General features: G+C 43.5%; 1 protein-coding gene across 1 annotated transcript in view; it reads right to left on the minus strand.

Annotated features, from left to right (window-relative positions):
- Positions 1–6: 6 nt before the first annotated feature.
- Positions 7–17,416, minus strand: part of Ppt1 (palmitoyl-protein thioesterase 1) — a 32,411-nt gene continuing 15,001 nt past the window's right edge. The window contains exons 6-9 of the mRNA XM_010625907.3: positions 5,923–6,013; positions 5,061–5,159; positions 2,823–2,894; positions 7–1,494 (exon numbers count right to left, since the gene is read on the minus strand). Of these exons, the coding sequence (XP_010624209.1) occupies positions 1,372–1,494; positions 2,823–2,894; positions 5,061–5,159; positions 5,923–6,013 (385 nt within the window). The 3' untranslated portion in view covers positions 7–1,371. The remainder of the gene's footprint in view (positions 1,495–2,822; positions 2,895–5,060; positions 5,160–5,922; positions 6,014–17,416) is intronic.

Raw genomic sequence — 17,416 nt, forward strand, 5'->3', positions numbered from 1 at the left:
AAGACTTGGGAGAAGAAGGAAAACCCATAAAGGGTAAACTGCAGTATTTTCTTGAAAACATAGCTCAGTCATTTCTCCACACTGGCCCTCTACAGAAGTCATCCAAAATGTATTGATAAGTGTTCAGGCGGGAGCTAAGACTTCCAAGTTTAAGAAAGGTAAGAAGTGGTAGATTGATGGTTTTCACTACTAACCATAAAGAATTCTCAGTCCTTAGTCTAATGTGGGTTGGTTTCCAAGAGCTGAAAGAAGTAAAGACACATGGAACAATCTTGAAGCTTTTTTTAAATTCTTTTTTTTTGAGGTACTGGGAATTGAACCCAGGGCCTTGTGTGTCCTAGGAAAGCACTCTACCACTGAGCTACATCCCCAACCCTTTATATTTTGAGACAGGGTCATGTTAATTGCTCCAGCTGGACTCATAGTCCTTCCTCAAGCTTCCCCAGTAGCTGGGATTACAGGTGTGTAGCACTGCACCTGCCTCTTCAGGTCTTTCTTTCCTCACAATATATCAGCATCAGTTTGGAAGATGCTGGTTTCTTTACACTGTCCCACTATTTCTCCAGCCAGTGATTAGCATCCAGGCCACTAGGCCCATAGTAAAGATAGATTAATCAAAGATGGAGCAGGAAGAACCAGCTGCCTCATTCACTCCTGCATCTGTTTCCATCACCTCCCCACTGTCTTAAATGATGCAAGATGTATTTCTGTTCTGAAGCAACTCCACTGAGTACTACTTCCCTCCTTTTGTAACAAAGCAACTAGTTCATCACTACCTGAGGAGACAAAATGAGCTCTGGAGAGGCAGGACGGTAGGCCAGTGGAATCTGTCAAGCAACTGCTAAGATACCACACAAGGAAACATGACTCAAGAAAGCAGCCTTAAATTATGCAGAAACATTATACCAGCAATACCTTTCTGAGCACTAGTTAAATCACCAATAACACTGAGATGATAGTATTTACGTAGCACCTCAGGCCTCAGGCTTGGCCTTCTATTTGCCTTAAGTATGGCTAGACGTTTATTCCTGCTGCTTTCATTTGTTCAGTCTCATCGGGGCCTGGCCACAATTCTGGCACTGATGTGCAGCAGATTCCCTTTCCTGAGTCAGCCTGACCACATCACAAGGGTGTAAAACAAGTCTCTAGTTATTAACTAATTAAAATTTAATTCAACACCATATGGTGATAGGAGGCAGCAAAGGATAAGATTCGGATCTTTCCAAGTAGGGCATGTTAGATGATAACAAAAGAAGGATTAGCTGCAAGCTGATCTGAGCTCAGGATTGGGCAAAAAAAAAAAAAAAAAAACTTTCACATGGCTTGGAAGAGTCAGGGATTCCTTGAGCTCTGTTACAAACTTGGGGGGCTTCATTCAAGGAAGGGTATGATGTGGGCATAAAACCATTCTTGAGACAGCTGAAGATGGTCCCCTTCTGTAGCCAGAAACACTAGCTTTCCAGCTTTATCCATTTCCTTTAGTCCCAGGTGGTCCTACAGAGAAAGGGCATAATTAATCAGTGTTTAATAAAAGGTTTTTAGAGTAAGACAGTATTGTAATACAATGTTAACTTGAGATATATTCTCAAAATATAATTTTGTCTTACTAGTATTAAAAGAGGTATACCAGAAAAGATACCTCTGTCCAGTTTTGAGGTGGTTTCTCTACAGTCATAGTCTTGTTTTGCACCCTGTGGTGCTGGGGATCAAATTTAGGGCCTCACACATATTACTCAGCTATTTCTGAGCCCCTAAATTCAGCTTTGTCCACAGATAAAACTGAAAACATGAGTGGGATAAGCCAAAGTCAGGAGAAAACTAGCTAACGTTTTAAGGTAAACCATAGCCAACCTGTTGATAACAAACCCAGGACACTTCCATACCCTCCAATTGAAAATGTCACCCACAGCCTGGGTACCACAGAACCACCTCTGGGTGGGAAAATGAGCAGCTATGGCAGGGTCAAAAATGGTGCTTCTGCCATGACTACCACCAGTTTGAGTTTCACAATAAGGACATTCTTAGCTGTAATTTCCTAAACTCTTACCAGAAACTAGCTTCTCTTTTTCCTCACAAGCTGGGACACCAAATGTAAGAAAAATCTGAGAGGAGAAAATGACCTCTGGAATTAGGCAGAGGAACTCTAGTGGAAAGTGATTGATTCAATAGTAGACTTGTGCGTTTGTGAGACAGTCTATCTCCAATATAAATTCCTTGGAGTTCGGCAGGCCCATAACAGTGGTGAAACTTCTACTTCTTGAGAAACAGGATCTACTGCTAAAGAAAATTCACACTCATTCCATTCACCTTCCTGCAGGAGAAACTCCCCTTGTCAACAGCAAATTTACTGATCTAGTTCTCCTGCTGGGGATTGAAACCACCAAGTTAACCACATACTCTGCTACACCCCCAGCCAGCAATGTCTGTTTTAAAAGCAGAACTTCTCCATCTCTGACTGCTGTAAAGCAGTACTCTGTCATGTTTTCATTTATATTGGGCTTAGGTTTGTGGCAAACCGAACCTCCAAACCAACAAGTTCCAGCCTTTTTTTAAAAAGGAAAACCTTAGAGATGTTTCCCTTGTTTTTCATGAAAGTCGTAAGATAACTGTCGTCTTTCCTTAGGATGTGGTAAATTTCTATAAACCAGAGCCTGAGCCCTTACAGGCCTTGTCCACATCAGACACAAGAGGGGGCTCATGAGCACCTAATGCTCTTGGGTGGACAGCACAGGGCTCTTGCACCTAAGAACCCAGCACCATCAGAAACCAGGAGCTGCATGAGACAGCACCAACTCCCAAGGCAAATCTCTCCTTCCCAGTACCTTTGTATACAGTGTGGTCTCCTGTAGGGGAATAGTTTCCTTGGCTTGACCGCTTCTGTAAAATCCAAACCACTGCAGGAAAGGAGGAAGAAAAATCAGGTCAGACCAGAGACATCCAGCATACAATGCCAAACAGATTTGAAACTGGATTGTACCTAAAACTACCAACAAAGTGAACATCATAAAGCTATGTATAGCAAGGAAGAAAGAAAAATGGGAGCCGAGAATGGTGTGGCACATTATCTGTAATACCAGCACTTGGGAGGCTGAGGCACAAAATTGCCATGAGTTCAAGGCTAGCATAGACAGACACCCCCCCAAGATAAGGGCATTGTCTTTTTTTTTTAAAGGATATATCTTGACTCTGATTTCAAAGCCAATTCTAGCTTGGTGTGGTGGTACATGCACACCTGTAATCCCAGCACTCTGGAAGCTGACGCAAGAGGATCTCTGTGATTTCAAGGCCAGCCTGGGCTACACAGTGAGTGCAATTCAGCCTAAACCACTTAGCAAGACCCCATCTCAAAAACATCAAAACCCAAAACTAAGTAAAAGCCAATCCTGAAGGATAAGTTAAATCTTTCCAAAGAGCTTTCCATTTCTTCAAAAGTTCTGCTTTCTTTACTGTACACCAACTGAAAATCCCTGTGCTGAACACTAGCCATTCAAAGGTGAACATATAATGCTTTTTCCCAAGCAGCTTCTAGCCTAGCAAGGCACAGAAACAATTCATTGTTCACCAAAGGGCCAGCAAACTTTTTTCTGTAAAGGCCAGATACAAAATACTTTAAGCTACCGGGCGTGGTGGCGCATGCCTGTAATCCAAGCACTCGGGAGGCTGAGACAGGAGGATTGCTGTGAGTTCGAGACCAGTCTGAGCTACATAGTGAGTTCCAGGTCAGTCTCAACTACATAGAGAGACCCTGTCTCAAAAAAAACAAAAAAACAAAACAAAACAAACTTTAAGCAGTAAGAGCCATATGGCTGCAACTACCACTGTAACACAAAAGCAACTCCAGACAATATATAAAACATGAGTATGACAGGCTGGTGGTACACACTTGTAATCCCAGCACTCTTGGAAGCTGAGGCAGGAGGACTTTTAAGTTAAGTACAGTCTGGGTAATTTAGCAAGTCCCTGTCTCAAAAAAAATAAGTAGGGCAGGGGATGTAGCTCAGTGCAAAGGCCACTAATTTAATCCCTATTACTGCAAAAATAAAAACATCTCCCCTGCCTCAGAAAGAAAAAAGTATATGATCATATTTCAATGAAACTTCATTTATGGATGTGGAAATTGGGAGTTTCACATAATTTTTACATCATAAAATATTTTGATTTTTTTCCCAACCATTTAAAATAAGTAAAAATTCTTAGTTTGCAAGCTATTCAAAAGTGGACAGCTGGAGTTGGCTCACAGCTCACAGGTTGCCAGCCCGTGCTGGTCTGACAATGTGAGGAGGACTTGCATAGAAGCTGGTGATTCTATAAAAAGGGAGCTGGCCAGGGAGGTAGCTCCATGGTGCCACGACTGCCTGGCAAGTGTGAGGTCATGAGTTCTATCCCTGGGGTGGGGAGAAGAGAGAGAGAGAGAGAGAAAAGACAAGAAAGAGAGGAGAGGGAAGGAAGGAAAGAAAAGAAAAACAAAGAAAAAAGGAACTAGACGAGAAAGGCCTCAGTATAAAAAAGCAAATTCTGCTTGGAACGAGGATGGTATCTAGAGAAAGTGACATTTGTGTTTGACAGATAAATATCAGTCTGTCAGGTAGAAAAGCCAGGGAAATGCATTCTGCAGATGAAAACACGTGCACAGTAATAAGCAAGAGAAAGCACGTACCAAGCTGGGACACGTCAGTCCTACCCTGTATGAAGTGACGGGGGAGATGAAGCTGGAAGCAGAAAGGGAAGCAGAAGCCTAATCAAGCAGACCTGGCCGGCCAACCTGAGGAATGCAGACTTTGTGCTAGTCATTCGGAGCCTTTTTAGGTCACAGAGATTTTTGAAATAGAATTAAAATTATAGGCCCTCCAGGGAATGTAATCACATACTTTTACATATAATTTTGGAATGGAACTGGGGGATTACATCCAATTCGTGTCCCATTCGTGGGTCTCAGAACCCCTGTTCTGTACAAAGACTGGCACAGGGGACTGAAGGTTTTTGCCCAGGCAGGCAGCTACGTGATAGTGCCACTGACTCCTGCAGTCTCCTGGCATGCTGTGGCCAAAGTAGTCTCTCACCTCAGAGTCTACAGGATCCACAATGCTATCATTGAGGAATTTCACCATCACAAACTTCTTCAGGCCCATCAGATTTTTCTTGTAGGACTCGTTGACACTCTGGAAGAAAGGCCAGGTTCATCACCCCCAGGTTCCAGCAGGGGGTCAAAGCCTCCGTGTTCTGGTCTCCCCAGCTCTAGGCATCCATTCCAGCTTCCTTCAGCGGCCTTTCAGACCATTGTATCTGACATGCTGCCAACCATGGCAAAATGTGTCACCACAGATCTGTCCGCTCTCTGCAGGTATCGACCATGTAGATGAAAGGCTTCTTGCCACAGGAAGCCAGGGGAAAATAAACAAACTGCAAATTCTGGGTGGTACTGCAATACGCTTCCATACTGTTTCCTGGTTTGGTTTAATGATTTTTCTCCTTCAAATATTCTTGTTCAAAAACATCAAAAACCCCATCCATATAAGCTGAATACAGACTAAGCCATCCAGCTTACCAGAACCTCCCCAAACTGTGCCCATGTCTGCAACACACGCAGTGCCCTCTGCAGTATCTCTTCTAGTTCAGTCTCTTCAGAGAAAATCCACCCCATGGGCCCACCAGGGAGGCTTCCCTCAGGAAGGCAGCCAGCACTCTGCAGACCTTGTCCCGAAGGTCCCACACCAGGAAAGGGAAAGACTTCAGGCAGGAAGGCCAAATGAACTCCAGCTTCCTTAAAACAAGCTGAATCTCATGAGCACTGCCTCCCGAAACTGAAATTTCTGGCTCTCGACTTCTGCCTGGTACAGCCTGGGTAAAGGGTCACTGCTAACCTGTTCCTGATGTCTACAGAGAAATGAATGCCCAACTGTGAGAGCCTGGTTGACGCCTTACCCTTTCCTGATTTATGTCCGCCAAGAAAATGCTGTGGTTGCGGTACACGTCTTCCTTTATGGGATCATGCCAGTATTCTGCTTGCACCAGGCTGCAGGAAGAAAAGGATAAAGATGACTAAGGTGTCTGGGCCCCAGTGCACTGGCCTCTAATAGGAAGGCGGTGTCTCCTTTCTCTGAGCACCCACACTCCATTCTTGAGTGCATCCTTATCTTCCTCTAGTAAACCCTTCTTGTGTCACTTTTACTCACACATCCTGAAAATTATTTTCCATGCTGGAAGTCAGTGAACCTGCAAACTTATCTTAAAAGCGTGGGAGAAGTGCCTTATTTCAGCCTCAGGGACCTCACAGATCCAACTCTGTTACATATATCTTGGCAACCATGAACAGACCTAAAAAGAGGAGACTACATATATCTCTACTTTGGTTTGGGATATCCAGCCAAAAGGCATTTAGTGGGCTGGAGATTTAGTTCTCTACCGCCTGCCTCATAAGCACAAGGACCCGAGTTCAATCCCTGGTTCAAAAAACAAAAAAAAGGCATTCAGTTATTTTCTTTCTTTGCCATTTTCCCCCAATCCCTTGACTCTGAAGCACAGCTTATCTTTTTCTCCCTCTCTCCAGTAGTCAGAGATTCCTAAGCCCCTAGAAAATGCGTGCTTGTATATAAAAGCATGGAAGACAAGAGGCACCCCTGACCAGAAACAGGAAAAGGTTCAGGAGGCATCTTCCAAGGCTAGTAGTGGCCTCACTGGGTATTCCTTTAGGTTAGCACCACACCCTGTCCCAGAGTTAGATGGGACCCTTACAAATCTTGCTCTTCCAGGGAGACACAAAATAAGGATGAAGGGTTGGGGATTTAGCTCAGTGGTTCTGCTGCCTGCCTCATAAGCACAAGGTCCTGAGTTCAATCCCCAGTACCAAAAAATAAAAATAAAAAAGGATGAAGCCACCATCCAGGATCTCAAGCAAAGTTTCTCAAGCAACCAGCATGGGAAACCCAAAGCTGAGACAGTGGAGAGAACTGGCCCCCAGGTCACACTGGAGAAAGCCATCTCCAAATGCATGCACATCTGTGGGGACCTAAACATTTAGCTTGAGGGAGTTTCTCTAAACCACTGCTTTGATCTCTCACTCTGCCTGATGTCATGGTTCCCCTTTGGGGTGGCTGGAGTCTGTCCTTAGCCATGCAGACTGAAGTGTCAATCAGGTGATGGCTGATGCTATCCCGGGACTTGGTGAAGTCTATGGACTCAGACCAAGAAGGAGTCCACTGGTTTTCTTTTTTACTTCCTCTCTCCCCTAAGAAAACAATAATCCTCTCCTTGTGCCTTCTTTCTCATTCAGGCTTTTATCTGTCATAAAACGTAAATCTTAAATTTTTTTTTAAGATTTAAGTTCAGGGATTGAACCAGGGAGAGAGGGAACATGTTGAAAGGGGGAAGGAAATAAACGGCTCTGTTTTCCTTGATGTGATCTGTACTTGTTAAGTAAAATCTCGACTATTCAAACTCTATGAATTCCTTGTATGTGTACTATAGTTCCCTAGATATAAACATCTTTGGGGTAAATTTCTGGGTAAAGCCTAGTTTTTTTGCTTTTTGTTTTTTGAGACAGGGTCTCACTATGTAGTTGAGACTGACCTGGAACTCACTGTGTAGCCCAGGCTGGTCTCGAACTCACAGCGATCCTCCTGCCTCAGCCTCCCGAATGCTGGGATTACAGGCATGCGAAGCCTAGCTATTGTGGTCAACTTCTTTCCTGCTTCCCTTATCCCTTGTTAGGATAGCCATGTCCCAGGGACGTGGACATTTGTTCTAGACATGACGGAAAACAGCAGAGCTTCCTCCTTAGGCAGTTCTGACTCTGGGTTGCCAACTGTATTGTGTCTCATTTCTCTGAGCACTTGTCCTATATCTATCTCTAACAAATCTCACGTCTCTTTAAAAAACAAATAAAAGGAAGAAAGACTTCTATATATAAACAAGACATGTGAGGCCCTGGGTTTGATCCCTAGCGCAGGGTAGGGCTGGGGGGCAACAGCACCAGTTGCTGAGAAGTCAGGAGCACTGAGCCCACACACCTTGCATCTTGTTTGTGGTCAATCACCACAAACAATGTTATGATTCTAGGCCGTAGCAAAGAGGCCTAACAGCTGACAATGAAAGAGTGAAGACAGTTGTCATCCGTCACCTTTTCACACGAGAACGAAAAGCTAAGGGGAGGAAAGAATGAGGGACATTTTGTTTTGGAAGAAGCTTGGTGCACATGGGGTAGCCATGGCTGGAGAATGGTGAGCGGCTGGGTATGCTCAGAGGTGGGCACTGGAGAGGGAGAGATTCTTCAGGAGGCACACCGAGAAGAAACACTGTACTGTCATCGTCTCGTGTACCACTGAGGAGCAGCTTTGGAGAGGCTCAGGAACACTCCCACAGCTGCACTGAAGGGAAGATAAGAGTTTGAGGGCTGGGGATTTAGCTCAGTGGTTCTGGAGCCTGAATCACAAGTGCAAGGACCCGAGTTTGATCCCATCAAAAAAAAAAAAAAAAGAGTTTGAACCAGAGTCCAGCACTTGTCAATGGGTGACACTGAAGCAGTAGGAAAGGACAGCAAGCTGCCCAACCCACAGACATGGCCACTGAAATGAGTCTCTGCCACCTGAGGCCTGCTCTAAGCCATGTGGCTTAGAAGAACAATATTGCTCATATAGTACTTCTCATTTACCCGGACTATACTAAGCATTTTTCTTATACAAACCTATTTAATCCTCATACAATTCAATGAGGCAGATTCTATTATCATCCAACGTGTACAAAAGAGGCAAGCTCACTCAGAGTGAGAGTGCGATTAAGGAGCTTGAAAAGGTCATACTACATATAGACGGAGAGCCAGAAGAGGATCCAGACAGCCTCGCTCCAGTTCTTTACCAGTACATGCACTGCCTCTGCTGTATGCATGGTGTGGACAGTGCTGTCATGTGTCCCACAGAACTGGGTTGGAATAAAAAATATTTTGCCTTTGTGAGCCTGTAAAAATTAATACATGCCAGCTATCAGCAGGGGGCGCAGCTTACAGGGGAACTGCTGTGCAAGGGCCCAGCTTGAGCCTGAGGGCCCAAAGGAGAGCAAAAGGACACAGGAAATGCTGAAGTGACCTCAAAACACCCTAAGGAATTCTAACTGAAATCCTAGGATTTTTTTCTTTTTGGCAGTGCTGGGGATTGAACTCAGGGACTTGCACATGCAAAGCAGGTGCTCTACCACTGAGCGATACACTTACCCCTGGCCTTCCAGATTATTTGCAACGGATTCTGCTCAACTACTATGTTTTTGGTACCAGGGATCAAACTCAGGACCTAGTAGTGCTTGCCAGGCAGGCACAGCACTACTGAGCTACGTCCCCGGCCTATTTCTAAAATTCAGAAGAAACAAGAAAAGTTCAAGAACTGCCAATTTGAAGTTATTTGAAGTTAGATAAAAGTTGCTACAGTAAGTAAAACAATGTAGACAAATATGGGATGGGGCAGCGACAGGCAAATACAGTGGCCCTCGAGTTATGATCAGCCTCACATATAAACAACTTGGGTTACAATGGGAATTTTAGTTTTAACTTATGACCAAAGTCTTGAGTTGCAACCCAAATGCCAGCTGCTTATGCAGTTGTAAACAAAGACTCACAATGCTGGGAAAGTGTATGTAAGCATTTGTAAGCTTCAGTGTGAACCCAAATGCACGTGTCTGTGGATGTGAATTCAGTCAGTGCTTTGTATAATTGCTACGATTACTGCTATCAAAATAGCCCCCAAAAAGCTAGAAAAGAAGTTAAGGAAGGGAAGGATGGTAGAGAAAACAATCACAATAGAAAAGGAGGACACTGTGACCCATCTCACTAACAGGCATAGCATGTCAAAACCCACCATCTCGACAATCTTAACAGAGAAAAAATTTCTATAAGGAAGCTAATGTTGCTAAAGGTGTTACTCAGATTGGTAGGGCACAATCAACAATATTAGACGAGGGAGAAAGGCTATTACTAGTGTGGATAAATGAAAGGCAGATGGCAGGTTGGAGCCTTAGTCTATAACTTGTGAAAAAGCTAGAGCTATAAATGCAGATCTCGTAAAAGTTAATCCATCAACAAGTGCTAATAATGAGTGCCTAGGTTCGTGCCCCAGGACATCATCTGTCCCTCCTCCCTGGAAGGTGACTTTGTCTCGGTCAAGTCCAGCTGTGACTCTTGGCCAGTGATGGCCTGCAGCAGCAAGCTGAGTCGCCTCCAGCTGGCCACAAGCCCGCTGCTTTGGTGCTATGCAGGGAGCTTCTGCATGGTGAATCTGTGGTCCCCTCCTCCAAGGGCCTGGAATGTCAGTTTCAGGTCTAGGCAGAGGAACTCGGGACCTGAGAAGAGTAGGATGTTGGAGGTCGCTTATTGGGCCAGTGGTGACTTAATGAGTCTTAGCAGAGGAGAATACAAAACTTCACTTGAAAATTGCCCAACAAAGGAGGGCAGAGGTAAGGGGAAAAAATGAGAATCAAGACTTGCCATGTAAAGGTACATGATCCCAACAATGAATGTAACTGTACTGTATCCCTAAAATGTACCAATAAACTCAATAAAATTTAAAAAAAAAAAAAAAGATCTTAAGACACCCCTTCCAAACTGAAAGCTGCCATTGCAGAACATGAAGAGGACAAAGGAAAAAGTGGATTTTTATCTTGTTAGTTTAGACGTTGAACTAAGGCAAGAGGCAAATGCAGGTGTTGATGTGGATATAGGCAAGATTCCAAATTCTGACCAGATACTTGACACTTCACCACTAATTCCTAGCAACTCCCTTGTAGATAAAATCAAGTCATCCAAAGCAACTTCAGAAAAGCAGGAACTTGTGCATCCTACTTATGAAGACAATGAAGAGACTCCAGAGGCTGAGTCCACAGTGAACCTGCACCCAGCTTCCAATAACAGGGCCGGAACACTTTCCCCAACCAAGGCTGCAGAGCATCTCCTGAAGCACTGTGTTTCAGGTCACACAGACGATGATATTTCCAGAGACTTGGACAACCTGTTTATTGACAAGCTGCAAAGGATATGATTGTAGACCAAGGTGAACACCACTCAGGAGCAAGCAAAGGTGCAGAGACCTTGATGGGCCTCTGTAGTGGGCCTCCTAAGAGGCCTCATTACATGGAAGTGCTAGAAATGCGAGCCAAAAACCCAGTGCCCCCCCACCACATGAGTTTGAAACCAATGTGTATCACTGAGAACAGTCCTATCACAGGACATAATGTGTGTGTGTGTGTGAGAAACTCAAAAAGTGGCATGAGTGCTTTCAAGTTCAGCAGGGTGTATTTGAGCAAACTTACTGGTAGGAATGAACACAGTGTGGAAACAGTGAGACTAGGTTGCAGTAACAGAGGATTTCTGTTGAGAAATACTTTGGTTTTGAAGCCAAATAATTTAAAAGGTTTTAAGTAGCAGATGGGGAATACTGAATTTCAGGATACTCGGCCAATATTTCATAATAAACACAGAATTAGAGTGACAATTTATTATGACTTTTTTCCAGAACCATTTTCTAGTGTGCAGCTCCCTTTGATTAACCAATAAGCAAAAGGAGAAGCAGTCTAATAGGAGAGCTAATCAGCCCGTCTGCATGCTCACTATGTGTAAGCAGCATTGCTTTGGGGGTGTGGTAAAATAAAATTTCTGTTCCTCAGAATTCAAGACCTAGATGAGCAGCAACATTTACACCCTTGGGGAAAAATTTAACAGTATAATAATAACAATTTCTGGAGTTTGGGGAAAGGTAGCTGAGAAGAGCTAAAAAATTAAAACTTGACTGGTTTCTGAGTTCCTTGTCACAGTTTTGTTTCTGATATTTCCAGAAAAATAAAAGTGCTTTGAAAAGGAAAGAATTGTTCTTTATGGGTTGCACATGTAACATTTAGGTGTACTTACAAGGGGGTTAACATAAGATACAAGCCACTATTATACACTTCTTTGAAAAACTGAAAAGCCCGTGTTTAGAAATACCTAAAACATGTTTTTGTTGCAACAGAGAGACTTTAAACTTTAATGCTACCCTGTGAGTCGTGATTATTATTATTTTTTAACCTCAAAGCACTGCTGCTATATGGAAAAGCATTATTGTACTACATTTCCACCTAGTAAAGAAAAATAATCTTTGAGTAAAATAAAAAGTGATAGCCGGGTGTGGTGGCGCAGGCCTATAATCCCAGCACTCAGGCAGAAGGATCGCTGTGAGCTCGAGACCAGCCTGGGCTACATAGTGAGTTCCAGAACAGTCTGAACTACACAGTGAGACCCTGTTTCAAAACCCACCCCCCAGACCCCCCAAAAAAACAAAAAACAAACAACAACAACAACAAAACCCAAAAAGTGATAATAGTGAAACATTTCATGCCAGTAAGGGGTAGTTTCACAATTTTAAAGCAAGAACTGAGGTTCATATCTTAACTAGGCATGGTGAAACAGCAAGTGATGAAAATTACATACACCACTTTGAAAGGATGATACAAAGAAATGGCTTGTGCTCTCACCAAGTTTTCAACTGTGATGAAACTGACCTTTTCTAAAAGAAAATTCCCAGAAGAATATACATTACCCAAGAGAAGAAAATGCCAGGCCACAAACCTATGAAAGACAGCTTAAACTTACTGTTATGTGCCAATGCAAGTGGCGACCACAAGATAAAGCCTCTCTTGGTTTCTCACTCTGAGGCTCCAGAGTATTCAGAAAATACAGTCATAAAGAATAGACTAGGAGGGCTGGCGATTTAGCTCAGTGGTTCCGCCACCTGCCTCGCAAGTGCAAGGACCCAAGTTTGATCCCTGGTACCAAAAAAAAAAAAAAGACTAGACTAGGAGTCATGTGGAGATTTAACCCAAAAGCCTGGACAACAAGAGTACTTTTTCTTGAGTGATTCAGGGAGGCTTTCTGTCCTACTATTAAGAAATAACTACAGGGGCCAGGGATTTAGCTCAGTGGTACCACCACCTGCCTCACAAGCACAAGGTCCAGAGTTTGATCCCTGGTACCAAAAAAAAAAAAGAAAGAAAGAAAGAACTACAGGACAAGGATTTACCACTCAAGGGACTCCTCATCATGACAACGGTCCTGCTCACCCATGAGGAGCATGGAAGAATTGGCTGAAGAATTCCCATGGATCTTAGTTGAGATCCTCCCACTTAACACAACTCCTCTACTGCAATCTATGGACCAGCAGGGTATAGTTAACTTTAAGAAGCTATACACCAAGGAATTGTTCCTGAAGTGCTTCCAAATGTTCTCAAATATGGATTTAACCCTTAAAGAGTCCTGGAGGGAACATTACAACATCCTTTCCTATGTGGGGTTGAGAAACCCAGGGCCAATGTCTCTCTAAGGACCCTGAGATCTGCCCGGAAGAAAGTATGGCCTAAAATTATACAAGGGATAGACTTTGAAAGCTGTGTAGAGAAGCCTGAGCCTTCAACTGACCCTGTGGTTGATGACACTGTCACTATAGCAGAGTTCACAGGCCTGCAGGTGGACAGTGGCGATGTTGAGGAACTGGTGGAAGAACACTCACAGGAACTGTCTACAGGGGAAATGCAGCAACTTCTGGCTGAGCAAGAGAGAATGGCAGCTGAGCTTTCTGAAGAGGAAGGGAACTATTCTGAAATAAAGAAAATCCTGAAAAAATGGACACAGTTGCAAATATTTGAAGAGAAAACTCACCTCGACAGAGAAAAAGCCAATTGTTGCATTCACTTGCTTAATGACAATGTCATGTCATACTACAGAACAGTGTTAAAGAAAAGATAGAAACAGACAACCTTAGACCAGTTTTTACTATTGAAAAGGTTGAGACTTAATAAGTCGGAAGCAGGTCCTAGTGGGCTACAGACCATCCCAAAGACAGAAAGGACTCCAGAGAATCAGATTCCTGATTTCTTATAGAAGAAGACCCTCCTTCCAAACAGTAACTACCTTTCATCTCATCCTCTCTTCCTGAAAGCCAAAATGTCAACACGAATGGTGAGTACAGTATGAAGTTGTTGTTTCTAGTAAACGAGGCACATTTTATAACTCTTTGGTGAAAACACTAGGGAAATTATTGGTGTTTCTGGTAAATGAAGCACATCATACAACCCTTTTTATTATTAAAAGGTTAGTTAAGGGGGTGCTTTGAAAGGTTCAGGACACATTATGGGTATTTCCATTATTTCCTATGGGAAAACTAGTCTTGACTTACAACCAACTTGAGTTACAACTAACCCTCACAAATGGAGTTCATAGGTCAAGAGTCCACTATAAATCAACTGGATAGAATAACCCAGAAATAGACTCAAGCACTGAACATCCAAGTAGATAAAAAGTATAAGAATGAAAAATACAATTTTTTAAAAATTAGAAAAGGAAGATGGTAGAGTGCTGAGCAGCAGAGAAAGAGCCTCTCTAAGATTTGGTTCCTGACACCAAATGGCAGCATGAGGAGGAGGGAAGAGGGTCCCTGGAACCCAGGAAGGATCTGAAATGAGAAAGTCCATGGGGTGAACAAAAACAGAGACTTCAACAAAAAGGAGGGAGGTAGCAGGCAGCACTTTTTCCTAGAGCCCAGACTCACAGCATGGAAAGAGCAGATTGAACCTGCAGGTGCATAGGGACTACTGGCAACCCCAGAGGCCTCCACAGAGAAATGCACCTGTGGAACAGAATAGTGGATACAGAGGACGGCAGTGGCTGATGAGTTATTTGGGTTCGGGTGTCACCCAGGAGAGGGTGACTGGCCAGTAGCCATCTTGGAGAGGGACCAATGAGCTCAGAACCCAGAACAGCTATGGGCAGGCTCCATCTAGTGGCTTCCAGTATCCTAGTGAGGGTGCCAAGTTCAAGTTGGCAGGAGGTCAGGGAGCAGAGTTCAGCCAGCAGGGAGCTGAATTCAAGCTGGCAGAAGGCACAGACTGTGGCAGGCTCCATAAATCTGGTTAATTTTACATTTTGTTATATAACTACAAGTCTAGTTCATAGGCTTAAAGGCGGCAAATTAGTTTGTCATTTCCTACTCTATGTTTGATGCTACTGTTATTGCTGATTGTACTACTTTAGCCAAGGTGACCTAATTGTGCTAATCAGTTGTTCTTCCTGGTATACCAAGACTGAGATTGCCTAAAGGTCTTAAAAAATTCTAAAGGCCACTGCCAAAATAACGCAGAGCTGGGCCAATTAGTCAGAAACTTCTCATCCCCAATAAACTGAAGAGGCAGGATCTTGCAACAGTCTTAAAATCCAAAAGCCAGCTACACCAAGAAAACACTTCTGAGAAGTAGTTATTTCCTAAGGATTCTAAATACTGGCAATAACCCTACTCACAATAAGCAATTTATAAGCATCAACCTGGAAATTAAACTTAAGAAAAAAGAAAAGAAAGGGCCGGGTGTGGTGGTGCACACCTGTAATCCCAGCACTTGGGAGAATGAGGCAGCAAGATCACTGTGAGTTCGAGACCAGCCTGGGCTACAAAGTGAGTTCCAGGTCAGTCTCAACTTCATAGTGAGACCCTGTCTCAGAAAATCAAGAAAGAAAGAAAAGAAACGAAACTTAAGAAAGATGCAACTCTCCCAGACTTCCGTCTCACCAAAGGCAAACCCAGGGGACAATGACATGGAACAATCTGAAAGCCAGCCACCTGGACTCTTTGAAATCATAGCAGTGAGAGTAACAGCAGATGAACAAGGCTCTACAAAAAAAAAAAAAAAAAAAAAAAAAAAAAAAAAAAAAATCAAAGCAGAAATAATTTCTCAGATAATTACAGAGATGATAACTATAATGAAAGACATGAATAGTGACTCTAGAGCAGACAGAGATTTTAAAAAAATTAGAGGAGCTCAGGAGAATGATGGCAACCAAGAGGAAAGAAATGGAATCCATGAAATAGATTCAAGCAGATGTCCAGGAGATTAAAAGTTCCATTGAAAGTATACATAGTAGAGTGAGCCAATGTGAGCACAAAATATCAGATATAGAAGACAGAGCCAAGCATGGTGGCACATGATTGTGATCCCAGCACTTGAGAGGATTAGGCAGGAGGATCGCTGCAAGTTTGAGACCAGCTTGAATCACATAGCAAGACCTGGCTAAGACAAATGAACAAATGAACAAACAAACACCTTCCTCCCTCAGCCTCTTGACTGTCGGTATTACAGATGTACACCATTACTCCTGGATTAATACTATTATTTTTTTAACAAAAAAAGTTCAATTTTTTTCTGAAATATTTCAGTTCTTTAAAAAAAAAATCTGAGCCGGTATTAATTCTGAGACCTAGATAAAAGTAGTAGTAGTTACATTCTTCTCTTTTTTTTAATGACTGAAAAGTGCACGAGAGAGCTTAAGTACTAAATATTGATCCCTCAGTATTTCCAGAAAAAAAAGTGGAAGTTCATCAGCTGAGAGCAAGACAAGGAAAGTAGGACAATTGAGGAGAAGCACTTGGAGAGAAGCCAGTAAAGGGAGGGAGGAATATGGGCAGGGAGCCAGGGCCCAGAGAAAACTCAGGGGAAGGGAAAATGCTGTGAATGAAGATAAGTAAATGCCCTCACTTCCTTGGAGCTGACCCAGGGCAGATGAAAGAGCCAGGCCAGGGCACCTGGTGTTAATGGGGCAGGAAGAGCGGGGGTGGGGATGAGAGGACAGGGCTGGCAGGGAGAAGACTAAAGGAAGGGAAAGGCCAGAAGGGCTGATGCCTCTGCTAAGGGAGAGGGGTAAAGTACAGATTTTATACCCAAGGAGGACAGAGAGCTGTTCCACTTATGCCAGTCCTCATGGCCCCACCAGCCCCAGCCAGGGGCTTGTGCTAGAAAACTTCCTCATGAAGCACTGAGCCTACTAGGATGCGACATCTGTGCTGCTAAAGTTAAGTTCTCTGCAGAGTGCAGAAGACATTTTAAACTCTGCCACAATCCCAACAACTCTCCCCTGTCTGGAAACTGCTCTTTCTGCCTCCCTCCTGGTCACAGGGTGGGTATGGTTGGTACACAGGTGCCCCATCATCATTGGTCACAGCAAATGAGAGTAGGGGTGTTACCTGAGCTAGCACACGGCCCCTTCCCTAAGAATCAGAATTGGGAGATTCTAGCCTCAAAGGTCATCTCCTAAGTAGAAGATTAAACAAACACTTGGGAAGCAGAAACTGCTCTGCACAGAGAGGAAAGAGACGCAGTGACACAGAGAGAAGAAACAGGGGCTGTTAGAAAGAGGCACCCTGGTTCCAGGTGGCTCTTATTTCTTGATTTCAGGCCCTCTGGGGCCTTGGGAACCAAAACACTATGAATTCCTTTTTATATTTACTTTGACTTGATTTGGATTCTTTCTGGTAATCAGAATCCTCGCTAGGATACAGAGCAACCTGATACAACATTTACAGAGAGAAAACTATCTCTTTTTGTTGTTTTAAACTTGTACCCTTCCCACAATTTGATTTGGACTACT

The sequence above is a fragment of the Fukomys damarensis genome, unplaced genomic scaffold, assembly GCF_012274545.1.
Source record: "Fukomys damarensis isolate Sample0158 unplaced genomic scaffold, DMR_v1.0_HiC HiC_scaffold_23, whole genome shotgun sequence".
NCBI classification, from domain to species: Eukaryota; Metazoa; Chordata; class Mammalia; order Rodentia; family Bathyergidae; genus Fukomys; species Fukomys damarensis.